Here is an 11,446-nt window from a genome sequence, read left to right as displayed (position 1 = left end):
CCTAATATAATCTGCATTTTTGTGCGAGCAAGCATGTTAGACCCATGAGTCACCCTGAAATGCCACAAATAGAAGCAGTGCTCGACGATGTTAGCCGAAGAGCAAGTGAGTTAGGCCATGTACCTGATCTTGGTAATGTTCTGGTGAAGAATAGAAGAGATTAATGCCTAGTAGACACAGCGAGAAACTTGCAATGGCATTTGGCTCTCAAGGCACATCAATCCGACTAGTCAAGAATACATGCTCTGTTTGTCATTTGTTTGCAAAGTTTAGCATCAAAAGTTTATAACCGAGAGTTTGTACAAAGAACAACAACCGGTTTCATTTCATTACTCAAAGGTAAGTGTTCAAAGAGATTATTACAGAAACTTCAATACTTGAAAAGATGATTCTTGGAATGACTTATGCTAATTACAGAAGCACAAATAGTAAAAAGGATAAAAGAGCATTCACATTTCATTATCTAAACTTAAAATCTTAGAAAGTAAGATTCTTGAAAAGGGGTTGAAGAACTTGTTTCATGATCGTGGTAGCTCAGGAACGATGGGATCAACCAACGAGTGATACATCGGATCAGATCCCCAAAGCTGAGCGATCTGAAGATGAGAAGAAGTGAGACGATGGATTTCCTCAACGAGCCAGACGGTAGCTTCAGCTTTACAAGGATGGATGATGAAATCCAAACTCTGGTACTCAGAATCAGACCCGAATCTAGCTTGATCCCAACGTTGTAACAGCACGTTCGTGAGGTAGTGCAAAGGTTGACCATAAAGCTGTTTGATTGAGAAGCCTAAACCGACCCAACTTGTGAAGGGAATAACCGAACCGCGGTTTGTCGGAAGAGGAAGCTCCTTCATGTAACATTGATACATCTCTGCTCTCATCACCAACGAAGCTGATCACACAAAAAAAAGATTGAAACTTTTGTGGTAAAAATGGTGGAGAAGGAAAGAAACAAGTGACCCATTTAATCACATTAATTACCTTCATCTTCGACGGCTCTGTGAGATCTGTCAAGCGGAGGAAGGCCGTCGCTGATCTCAGCTTCGACGTCGGAAGAACTGGAGTCATCTGATGCTCGTGGGTTTTGCATGGTTTCAGTCTCCTAGGCGAGCAGTTAGATTCTCTTCTCTGACTGCAGGTGCGGAACGTACGACGGCGCGCCTCCAGAAATTAGGGCTTTTAAGAGGAAGAAGACGAAGATGATGACTTGTACACGTGTCAGTTAAAACGTCACTTGTTAGCTGAGGTAACTAAAATTAAACCGTTAGCCCGCTGAAATTGAACCGGAATTCATAATAAGCATCAATTTAAACCGGGAAACCCCCCCCCCCCCCCCCCCCGATATTGGACCTGGATCAGTATCTATTAACGACCCGACCCGCGTGAAGCAGCAAATTAGAGGTTTTCTTGAGGATGACTTGTACACGTGTCGTCACTTGTCAGTTGCATGAGGTAACTGGAAAAAATCTAAAACTGAAATCTAAATAAATAAAGATTGTTAAACCCGGCAGAGATTAGATCGAGACCCGTACCCATTAACAATCCGACCCGGCGTAAAGCAGCAAACTTTAGGTTTTGACCCAACTCTCTCGACCTTTCATCGGACAAAACAGAGGCAAATCAATCAGACAACAAAAATGCTCGCGAAGCTCCGTATTAGTAAGCTTCTCTCATCTTCCTTACCCCGGAGAATCTATGAACGGCGGTTTCTCGCAACCCACAATGCTTTCTCTAACACCGATGAGTCTCCGGTTGTCGCCGCAGAGTCGCCGGAGCTTCCGTCTTGGATCAAAGACTTCCTCTCAAACAAACCTTCCTCTTCAAACCCAATCTCCGACGACGAAGACTTCGTCATCCCTTCCTTAGCGAGCTGGGTCGAGACCCAGAAGCTAGGCCGTGAAGAAGCCTCCTCAACAGGAAACGTCGCGAAGAAACCAATCGAAGATATCGATAAAGTCAGCGACTTTCTCAACAAGAAGGAAGCTTCTCACGAAGAGATCCTCAACGCGTTGAGTAAATGCGACGTCGTTGTATCGGAGACTCTGGTACTCCAAGTTCTGAGGAGATTCAGCAATGGATGGAACCAAGCTTACGCCTTTTTCACTTGGGCAAAATCGCAAACAGGTTATACGCATTCCCCTCACGCTTACAACTCGATGGTTGACGTGTTGGGGAAGTGCAGGAACTTCGATTTGATGTGGGCACTAGTCGATGAGATGTCCGAGCTCGTCACGCTCGATACCATGAGTAAAGTTATGAGGAGGTTAGCCAAGTCAGGGAAGTACAGTGAAGCTGTTGACGCGTTTCTAGAGATGGAGAGGAAGTATGGTGTGGGGATAGATACTAATGCTATCAACAGTTTGATGGATGCACTTGTGAAGGAGAACAGCATAGAGCATGCTCATGAGGCGTTTTTGAAGTTGTTTGATACTGTTAAACCGGATTCGAGGACATTCAACATTTTGATTCATGGGTTTTGTAAGGCTAGGAGGTTTGATGACGCTAGGACGATGATGGATCTGATGAAGGTTGCTGGGTTTGGTCCTGATGTTGTTACCTACACTAGCTTTGTAGAGGGTTATTGTAAGGAAGGGGATTTTAGGAGAGTTGATGAGGTCTTGGAGGAGATGCGAGAGAGCGGGGTTAAGCCTAATGTGGTGACCTATACCATTGTGATGCATTCTTTGGGTAAGGCTAGACAAGTAGCTGAAGCTTTGGGAGTGTATGAGAAGATGAAAGAAGACGGGTGTGTTCCTGATGCTAAGTTTTATAGTTCGTTGACACATATTTTGTCTAAGACCGGTAGGTTTAAGGATGCGGTGGAGATATTCGAGGACATGACGAAACAAGGAGTTTCTCGTGATGTTTTGGTGTACAATACGATGATCTCCGCTGCGGTTCATCACTCGCGAGATGAGATGGCTCTACGTTTGCTTAAAAGGATGGAAGAGGAAGAGGAGGAGGGGGGATCATGTAGTCCGAACGTTGAGACTTATGCTCCGTTGCTGAAGATGTGTTGCCAGAAGAAGAAGATGAAGCTGCTTGGAGCTTTGTTGCATCACATGGTGAGAAACGATGTTAGTATCGATGTGGCCACATATATTCTTCTCATTAGAGGGTTGTGTATGAGCGGGAAAGTTGAAGTAGCTTGCTTGTTCTTTGAGGAGGCGATGCGGAAAGGAATGGTTCCTAGAGATAGCACTTGTAAGATGCTGGTGGAGGAGCTGGAGAAGAAAGGTATGGGAGAAGCAAAACTCAAGATTCAGAGTTTGGTTCAATCCAAAGTGATGACCAAGTCGCAAAGTCCTTTACCTGTTGCGTAGAGTTTTAGGAGTTTGGAGTTAATGGCTCAAAAAGTTTTGTTTCTGGCGGAATGTTAAATTCTTATATACCTTGTTAGGTCTCAAGGCATGTTTTTTTCTTTCTTACTTTTTATTTTTACTGAAATGAAACCACATTGTTTTGTAATTTTGGATGACGCGAATCAATGGATGTTAAGTTTTGAATGATGTCTCACAACTCACATTATCAAAACATGAACTTTCACATTCTTTAGCAATTTTGTTACAAAAACTTTTAAGGTTTGAATTTATTCAATATAGTATTCGGGATGATTTGAAGTGTTTTGAATTCAACTCTAAAAATCATATCTAAAACATAAAATTTCGATTTTTATATTTTTCGGTAAGAAATTCTATTAAGTAGGCACCTTAAAATCACAACATCATGTACTAAAATTCACTATTCAAATTAATGGATTTTAAAATGAAAATTTAATAAAATAAATTTTAAATAATCTTTAAACTTCATATTTGAATAATAGATTTTTTTTTCATTTTAACATTATTCATTTCAAATCTCAAATTGAATACGTTTTCTTTAATTAAAACCAAGTTTTCAAAATATTATACTTAAATACATCATTTTGTATATTTATCCTCTAATTTTATACATGTTAAACAAAGAGGCGCACACATATGTTGAAATAATAAAAGATGTGGGTCCACTGTCACTATTTACACAGTGATTTTTCTTCTATAAATACGAAGTTTTTCGATCATTTTTAAGATACCATTACATCTTCTTCTTCTTTCTTGTAATAAACTCTCTCTCTTATATTAGTGTTATTTGCTTTCTACGGGTATTAAACTCTACTCTTATTTAAATTTCTCGATACTATAAATTATAAGTTATTTCATAACACGTTATCAGCACGATCCTTCTGCAATTCGGTAAAATTTATTGTATCATATATACCCTGAAATAATGGTCGGTATACCGCATGTACTATTATTTATATTATGTTATAATGGCCGGAATACCGCCTATATTATTTATTAATATTTTAATTAATTTATTGGTCGGCCGAGCCGCCTTATATTCTATTTATTGTTAACTGGACGACTGAGCCGCCTTTATTTTCTGTTTGTTGTTAACTGGTCGGCTGAGCCGCCTTATATTTTGTTTATTGCTAATTGGTCGGCCGAGCCGCCGTATAATTTATTTATTATTCTGCATTGACCGGCTGAGCCGTCACATAATTTATTATCATAACAAAAAATATTTATTCACCATAATTTTTATTTTTATCAAAATTTTATGAAATTTAATAGATTTGATTGATCGTTTAATACGATATTTTCAGACTGATTTTCGGTGCACTCGATTTAACCCCAACGGTCACAAAGAAAAATTTTCAAATTTTTACCCTTTTTCAACGGTCATGAACAGTGAATTTCATCTATAAATACAACTCATTCTTCACTTCATTCACTCATCCAAAACATTTCATCTCCTCTCAAAATTTTCAAATCGCCATATTTCAGTTTTTCAATCGCAATGAAGATGAGTCGCTTAGCTTTAATTTTATGTGCGATTTATATTTTTTTCGGCTATGTATTTTATTTTTGTTGGAGGAACCACTGATGAATATTTTGGCATTAACATCGCCTTATGTTTGTTTACATTATATTTACTTGTTATTGCTTGTATGATTAATGTAAACGGTTTTTAAATTATGAAGTTCTAATAAAATTATTATTTTGTGTTTTAGAAATACAAATGGCAAACATCGAGAAACTCCAGTTCCCGGCTCTGAAAATAACCGGCGAAAATTATGTCAGATGAGTCACAAATGTGAAACCTTATCTTGTAATAAAAAAGATAACCGAAACGATAAAAGTCGGTAACAAATCGCCACCCGAGCATATAGCCGAAGCAATAATCTTCCTGAAGAAGCATTTAGATGAGAATCTAACTCACGACTATGGAGACGTTGAGGACCCAGCCGTACTATGGCAAGCCTTGAAAGACAGATTCGATAATCAAAAGGAAATCAATCTCCCTCACGCTCTTGAAGAGTGGAAAACCCTGAGGTTTCAGGATTTCCAAAGGGTTAGAGATTACAATTCCACTATCTTGAGGATAGTTGCACAATTAAAATATTGTGGTAACCCTGTCACCGAAGCAGAAATGCTTGACAAGACATACAATACTTTCCACAAAGAACACAACGTCTTATCCCGAATATACAGAAAATGTGGGTACACCAAATTTTCTGAATTGATGGTAACACTCATGTTGGCTGAAAAGAACGATGAGTTACTAATCAAAAACCATAATTCCCGACCTACGGGAGCCAAGGCATTTCCCGAAGTGAATGCTACGGCGGTAGAATATTCGGGAAGGAGAAACCAGACCAACCGAGGTCGTGGTCGGCGTTTCAACAATAAACGTGAAAAGCCTTACTATCCTAAAAGTATTAGATCTAACAAATGGGTTAGATCTGAACAACCTCCTAAAGGCAAAGAAACCGAAGAGGATACCACAAAGAAAAGTGAGACTGTATGTTACAGATGTGGATGTAAAGGACATTGGTCCCGTACTTGTCGTACTCCCCCACATTTGTGCAAGTTATATCAAGAGTCCATAAAAGGAAAGACTAAAGAGGTGAACCTCACGGAAAACGTTGAAGGGACCTTATACCTTGAATCCTCTGATTTCGCAAATGAGCTGGACTAGAATACTCTTGAAGAGTACAGAAATGTTTCTAATAAGACTACTGAATAGTCCTCATTTGTAATGTATAATAATTATGTTTTCAAAGAATAATGTTGTTTTAACAACCACTACAAAAAATAGTTATATTGTGACCAAATTATTTGTCACAATAAAACACAATTCGTCACAATAAAAATATTGTGACATATTTGTGACAATTTCATAGTGGTTACAATACCGTCGTCACAAATTTTGTTGGTAACAAAAACCGTTACAATGTTATGACCATTACATATAGTAACTATTCCGTCACAAATAGCAACCATATATAAAAGTAATAAAAATGTTACAATTACCAACTACAATTAACATAACAAATTTGTCACATTTTGTGACTATCACAACGTGCTAATTTCGTCTCTGATTACCACTGAAATAGAGTCTCTAACCGTCACAAACTAATAGTAAAGAATCATCACTAATCCATCTTCATTTGCGACTCTTTTAATTGCTTTAATTTTGTAATACTTTATAACTAATATATCACAGATTCAAATTAAATTTGTTATACCCCATCGATAAACTTTGGACTTAATTAGTTAACAATTTTTCATCACGATAAATTCAGAATTCACTAAAATATTGCTTTATTTTTATAGTTAAGATTTGTAATAATAGTGAAAGAATACAAAAGTAACTAGTATTTGAAACTAAATTAGTATAAACAACTTTAAAAGAATATTATAATATCGACAAAAAATATAATATATGCTACTACATTCAGCTTCCGGTAATGGGCTGCGGTCGAGAGAAAACAGTTAGGGTTTCCTGAATTTTTATCTTCGGTTGATTCTTGCACAGGAATCGAAAGTTATGGCGGCTAAGGCATACAAACTCTTGCAATGACACAACTCCATGATGTGTTCTCGATTGGTGTCCATCTCAAAACAATGGTTTTCTCACCAATGCCTCAAATATTCTCTGCCTCTGTCTGACCTCCAGCTGATTGCCTAGTTCTTTCAAGATCGGTCTCTTCCTCTCCTTATTAAAACCCAACGGCGAGACACACATACCACCACAAAACCAGAAACGAGGGTGCTCAACATCGGAAACGCACATCTCTCACTTTTTTTCTATCTCTCATTCCCTCTAAGGTGGTGGCTGCGGCTATTCTCTTGAAAGATATATATATTTATATATGCACACACCGACACACGTATCCTCATTATTGATTAGGGTTATAGGTTAATGGGCTGTAATTAGTTTTGAGTTCGGCTTAATGGATCGATCGTACATAGCATCATTTATTTTCAATATGTTTCAGCTTTGAAGATATTATTTTCTATCTCTTTTCATTTTGACATATGATCGATATCTAATAAGAAAAGTGTATGCTGTTCATATCATTTTAAACACACATCTAAAAAATAGTGACATCTAAAATAGATAGTAAATAACCATATTTTAAATTAGTATGAAATGAAGTAAGTTTAAAAATATTCAAGTATATAAAAATATATACATATCAAGTAAAAAGTATCAAAATATATATATATATATATATTTTTAAAATCACTGACTTAATAAAAATATAATTAAATCAAATTAGAAATGTTTTTGTAAAAGGAAGATAAAAAACATTTGTAAATAGATTTAATAATATGACGGATTTGTTATATTTTTCTGTTACATTTTATTACTATTTCTTTTGTCATATATTGTCACATAGTGAGACTATGTATTCCATCACAGGTTCGTAACTGATTTGCGACGATGTGTATTGTCATAATATTGTCACAATTGTTACGACTGTTAGTTTTGTCTCAATTTTGTCACTGGCTGTGACAAAAGTAGATACGATTTAAAATCGTCAGAATACTGCGACGAAAAAGCTACTCATTTCTGACAAAAAACTTAAGTCACAATAACGTATTTAAAAAGTAACAAATTTGTGACAAATAATTTTTGCATCAAAATTTCGTCACAATAAGATCATTTTCTTGTAGTGAACAATATATGTATAATTATTGTGTGTTTTCTTTATATAATCAATGAATAAATTTCACGTTTCACTTTTTGTTTAATGTTTATGATAATTTCAGAAATAGATCAAAACGCAAATGGAACAAAATCTAAGAAAGAGATTCAAGAGATATGTATACTAGATAGTGGAAAAACGCACACTATCTTGAGAAAAAATATATATTTCTCAGATATAAAACCAAAAAGAATTATTGTCAATACAATATCAGGTCCTGCAGACGTGATTGAAGGAAATGGTAAAGCTAATACATTGCCAAATGGAACAAAAAATTCCATAAATAATGCACTATATGCTCCAAATTCTAGAAGAAATTTGTTGTGTTTTAAAGACATATATCGTCAAGGATATGATACTCAGTCTGTAACTGAAAATGGAAAGAAGTGTATATATATAACTTCTGATAAATTTGGCAAAAGACACATATTGGAAAAGTTTCCAGAACTTCCTTCGGGATTACACCATACTTATATCAATGCAATCGAATCAAATTTTATGGTAAAACAAAATCCAGAAGATTTATGGCATGATCGCCTCGGTCACCCGGGCACCACAATGATGCGTAGAATCATAGAGAGCTCACATGGTCATTCACTGAAAATCCAGGAGATTTCTCAAGGGAATAAAATGACATGTGTTGCATGTTCTCTAGAAAAATTGATCGTAAGGCCATCGCCAACCAAAATTGATAAAGAATCACCAAAATTCCTTGAAAGAATTCAAGGTGATATATGTGGACCGATACATCCACCATGTGGACCATTCCACTATTTTATGGTATTAATTGACGCATCCAGTAGATGGTCACACGTTTGTCAATTATCATCTCGAAACATGGCATTTGCGAGATTTCTAACTCAGATAATCAAACTGCGGACACAGTTCCCTGATTATAATATTAAAAAAGTTAGATTAGACAACGCTGGTGAATTCACATCCCAAGCATTCAATGATTATTGTATGGTAACGGGAATTGAAGTTGAACATTCTGTGGCTCATGTTCATACGCAAAATGGTTTGGCTGAATCTTTAATTAAGCGTCTGCAACTGATTGCAAGATCATTGATCATGAGATCAAAACTTCCAACCTCTGTATGGGGACATGCTATTTTGCACGCAGAAACACTCATTTGAATCAGACCGAGTGCATACCACAAGTATTCCCCACTACAATTAGCGTTTGGTCGAGAACCAAATATTTCTCATTTAAGAATCTTTGGTTGTGCAGTATATGTGCCTGTAGCACCACCACAACGAACAAAGATGGGACCACAAAGAAGGTTGGGAATATATGTTGGTTGTGACTCTCCATCAATTATAAGATACCTAGAACCACAGACTGGTGACGTCTTTACAGCACGTTTTGCTGATTGTCATTTTGACGAAAATGTATTCCCAGTTCTAGGGGGAGAAAACAAAAATGTTGGAAGTGATATAAAATGGAGTGTACCATCATTGTTATATCTTGATCCTCCTACTAAAGAGTCATAACTAGAAGTTCGACGAATTATGCATTTACAGAGTATAGCTAACCAGCTACCTGATGCATTTGCAGATACCAAGACGGTAACTAAATCTCATATACCAGCTGCAAATGCTCCTGCTCGTATCAAAATGCCAAATGAACAAGAAAAGGAGGATGACACACGAGAGCCAAAAACACGCCTGAAGCGTGGTAGACCTGTTGGTTCTAAGGATAAGAATCCTAGGAAACAGAAGAAAGCTGAAATATATGATGCACCCAAAATAGCAGAAAATATTTTGGAAGAAATAAATGATAAGGACTCTGATGAATCAGAGCATCATGAATCGAAAGATAATCATGAGATTTCTATTAATTACATCCATAATAAAAAGATATGGAAAAGGAATGAAAATGATGACATTGGTGATGTTTTCTCATATTTTATGTCAAATGAGGTAAATGAAGATACCGATGATCAAGTAGACATTAAAAAATTATTTTTGGATCACTGGATAACTGATTCGGAGAGGCGATCTAGGGTTTCGATGCCTACACGACGATGGGATCCTGGAATCGGAGATGAGATACGGATTGGAGCAGAAGGTCAGCAAGGAAAAAATCAGGAGTTATCGGAAGGGAGATTTTCTTCAAATCTCACGCGATTTGATTGGGTTTCAGGAATAGGGAACTTTGGGATCTTTTGGCCGGTTTGGGTAATAAAATGGAGTACGATTTCCATAGGAATGGTGGAGATGATTACCACAGTTGATTCACAGGTTCGATTAGAATTTGTTATCAGGAGACTGTGTAATCTAGAATTGCATAAGGCTTGGGAACGATGGAATGGGCTGGGAGTTTTAATCCTTACGCAGAGCAGTTTTATTTATATTTATTCTCATCTCAGGCCGCAATACTCACCAAGGAAGGAATGGGGTTGTGATATTGTAGTTATGGCCAGTACAAGGAGGTCACAACGGAAATATATGGGGGTCTATATAGGACTTATTGATTGTGTGGTTGACACAAAATATGGCTGGAGTTTAAAGGGTTGCATTTACGTTGGCACTTTCTCAGGTTTCAGGATTCTTATAGGAACAAAAGAATGGAGCTTTTGGGTTTTCTGGATGCAGGGAATAACAATATTTGCTAGATATAAATTACGGTTGATAGAATTATGTATGCAATATGTATGGTGGTGTGTGATTTTGTGGGGGTTTGGGGACTCTCGAATCAAGTTTGTAACAGGTGTTCTGCAACTATATAGTTGTTTTTTTGATATGGGTGCTTGTCGCCTTAATCACTTATGGTGGGAAGATGAGATGGATGAGTTGATTTTGATCTGGCCTAACATGAGGTTAATAATGTCTGGTCGTGGTATCACTTTATCTCTGAATCATTTGGTACTGGTATGGGTGCATTATTGCTTACCTAACAAGGCAATGGACATGCCAAGATATGAGATGGTTTGGTATTTTTTGGTGCTACTTATTAAGAAATGGCTGTTTGGTTCATATTGTAAATTCTTGGGTTGGGTTCAATGGAAAATTCATGGAAAATTATCAAGATATCCAAATGTACGTAGGCTGTCCTTTTGTTGGCCCATTTACTTGAGTTGGGTTTGTTGGCAACTTATCGGTTTTGTTTTATATAGAGATCACCTGCTTTGCAAAGGTTCCCGACATGATTCAATATGGTTTTACAGTAATAGCGGGAGTTTGGTTAGCAAATATTGGCGCAATATTTTAAAATGGTTCTATGGACTAGATGGTACATATTATAAACATAGTCAAGATCCTAAGATTTTGAGAATTTCATTTCAATTACATAATCCTCATGCATATTTTAGAGTGAACCGTAGGTGCTCAGTTAATAATAAGTATATGTTTATTGGTATTACGGGCTCTAGGGATGTTGGTAATATGATGGCTGAATGTTGG

The 11,446-nt window shown here is 36.8% G+C and overlaps 2 protein-coding genes across 2 annotated transcripts; one reads left to right on the top strand and one right to left on the bottom strand.

Annotated features, from left to right (window-relative positions):
* Window positions 1-296: 296 nt before the first annotated feature.
* On the bottom strand, window positions 297-1,375 carry LOC106444158 (protein RDM1-like). Its single transcript, XM_013885669.3, has 2 exons — window positions 985-1,375; window positions 297-895 (listed from the first exon to the last, which is right to left on the bottom strand). The coding sequence occupies exons 1-2, from the start codon at window positions 1,091-1,093 to the stop codon at window positions 519-521; spliced, it is 486 nt and encodes a 161-aa protein (XP_013741123.2). The 5' UTR covers window positions 1,094-1,375; the 3' UTR covers window positions 297-518.
* Window positions 1,376-1,640: 265 nt separating this feature from the next.
* LOC106439623 (pentatricopeptide repeat-containing protein At3g22670, mitochondrial-like) lies at window positions 1,641-3,512 on the top strand. Its single transcript, XM_013881109.3, has one exon. The coding sequence runs from the start codon at window positions 1,641-1,643 to the stop codon at window positions 3,324-3,326; it is 1,686 nt and encodes a 561-aa protein (XP_013736563.2). The 3' UTR covers window positions 3,327-3,512.
* Window positions 3,513-11,446: the final 7,934 nt, after the last annotated feature.

Source organism: Brassica napus, chromosome C3 (assembly GCF_020379485.1).
Source record: "Brassica napus cultivar Da-Ae chromosome C3, Da-Ae, whole genome shotgun sequence".
Taxonomy (NCBI): Eukaryota; Viridiplantae; Streptophyta; class Magnoliopsida; order Brassicales; family Brassicaceae; genus Brassica; species Brassica napus.
Note: the sequence above shows the minus strand (reverse complement) of the source record. Positions and strands in the feature narration are given on the sequence as shown.

Bases quoted from the DNA above. Each gene is read 5' to 3' on its own strand.
- LOC106444158 (XM_013885669.3), bottom strand. From the start codon at position 1,093: ATGCAAAACCCACGAGCATCAGATGACTCCAGTTCTTCCGACGTCGAA. The intron at 896-984 runs GTAATTAATGTG...TTGTGTGATCAG, and splicing joins CAGAGCCGTCGAAGATGAAG to CTTCGTTGGTGATGAGAGCA.
- LOC106439623 (XM_013881109.3), top strand. From the start codon at position 1,641: ATGCTCGCGAAGCTCCGTATTAGTAAGCTTCTCTCATCTTCCTTACCC.